Source organism: Pterocles gutturalis, unplaced genomic scaffold (genome assembly GCF_000699245.1).
Source record: "Pterocles gutturalis isolate BGI_N339 unplaced genomic scaffold, ASM69924v1 scaffold16798, whole genome shotgun sequence".
In the NCBI taxonomy this organism is placed as follows: domain Eukaryota; kingdom Metazoa; phylum Chordata; class Aves; order Pterocliformes; family Pteroclidae; genus Pterocles; species Pterocles gutturalis.
Window position 1 is genome coordinate 1 of NW_010125902.1, and position 1,520 is coordinate 1,520.

A 1,520-nucleotide genomic window follows, 5' to 3' on the forward strand; every position below is an offset into this window, starting at 1 on the left:
CTCTGGTGGCTACCAGCCACCACTGCCAGCCCTGGTTGCTGCCTGCTGTGTGCAGCCTTGCATAGACCCGTAATTAAGTGGTTTTTCATTTACTAATAACGGTCTAAATGAAGGAGGAGCTTGTGCTAGTGCTCCCCTGGGCTCTCCTTGAGGCACCTCCAGCCCTTGCTGAGTTTTGTGGATTTTTTAGCCTCTGCTCGGCTGGTGTCTGGAGGGTGATGTGCCTGCAGGCAGGCGTGGAGGAGCACAGAGGTGATTTTTCGGTAGCTGGGGATGTCCCTTGTGCCTGCTGGGCTTGGGGAGGCACTGGAGCAGCGGGGCAGGAGCCGTCCTGGAGCAGCATGGACTTGGGAAGGGTTTTAGCGGGCTCCTAGGAGAGCACTGCCTCCTTGGTGTGTCTTTTCTCCTTGAGAAAATGTTTGTTGGAGATGTCCCCTTTGCTGTGTCATTGCTCTGCATGGTGTCACTCTGAGCATTGTAGCTGTTCCTAGGGCTCTCGCTGGGGCTATACCTCAGCCCTTGGGTGCCGGGGTGGGCGCAGGGACCCTCCAGTGCAAGGGGAGAGGATGAGGATGGCTGGGTGCTCCAGGGGGAGCAGTACTTTGAGGCAAGGGAAAGCATCTCGGATGCTCACACGGAGTTTGTGAGCAGCCAGGGGGAGGGAGCAGCACTTATCTTATGGTGCTGGGGCTGGTGTTGGGATCCCTGGGGCCAGTGTTGGGATCCCCGGGCTCAGCCTGGCTGCCCCTCTGCCCGCACCTTTCTCCAAAGCTGCGGGTGCCGTGGGGAGGGAAAGGCCCTTTCCCAGGGTCTCCAGCTCCGCCACCACCACTGTTTCCCCACAGAAAGCTGCGCTGGCACAGCTTCCAGAACTCGCACCGGCCCAGCCTGAACTCTGCCTCCCTGGAGATCAACCGCCAGTCCTCTGCCCAGCTCAACCTGCTCCAGAAGTGCTCCCTGCTCCGGCTCACGGCCATCATGGAGAAGTACTCAGTGCCCCACAAACAAGCCTGGACGTGGTGAGCTGGCGGGGTGGGGGACTGGGATGATGCCCCGTGGTGGGTGTGGGCTGCAGCTCTTTGCATCCCTGCAAGCATGAGCTGGGGGCTGATGCCTGGGCTCCCGGCAGCATCTGCATCCAGGAGGGCTGCAGGCATTTGTGGAGCATTAAAAATGCTGCAGCAATGTGAGGGAGTAGGATGGCGGTTTCCTTTAGCAGCCAAGTATCAAAGCATTTTGGCTTAAAAGGTGCTGCAGTTCCTGCTGGAAAGCTGCCTTGCTTATATTTAAAACGTGGCAGAAGCGTGTGTACATGTGTGTCTCCCGGGTCCTGCTCCCCTCTGCGCGGTGGTGCTGAGGCAGCCCCTCGCAGTGCTGACGTCTGTCTGTCCCACCCTGCAGGACTGTGCCCAAGTTCATGAAGCGGAGTAAAGTCCCCGACTACAGGGACAAGATGGTCTTCGGGGTGCCGCCCATCATCAATGTGCAGCGGACGGGGCAGCCCCTTCCCCAGAGCATCC

General features: G+C 59.3%; 1 protein-coding gene across 1 annotated transcript in view; it reads left to right on the plus strand.

The window, feature by feature from the left end:
- Positions 1–845: 845 nt before the first annotated feature.
- The window catches only part of STARD8 (StAR-related lipid transfer (START) domain containing 8), a gene marked incomplete at its 5' end in the record, with an annotated part of 3,831 nt that continues 3,156 nt past the window's right edge, over positions 846–1,520 (plus strand). The window contains 2 exon segments of the mRNA XM_010078771.1: positions 846–1,019; positions 1,402–1,518. Coding sequence (XP_010077073.1) covers positions 846–1,019; positions 1,402–1,518 — 291 coding nt within the window.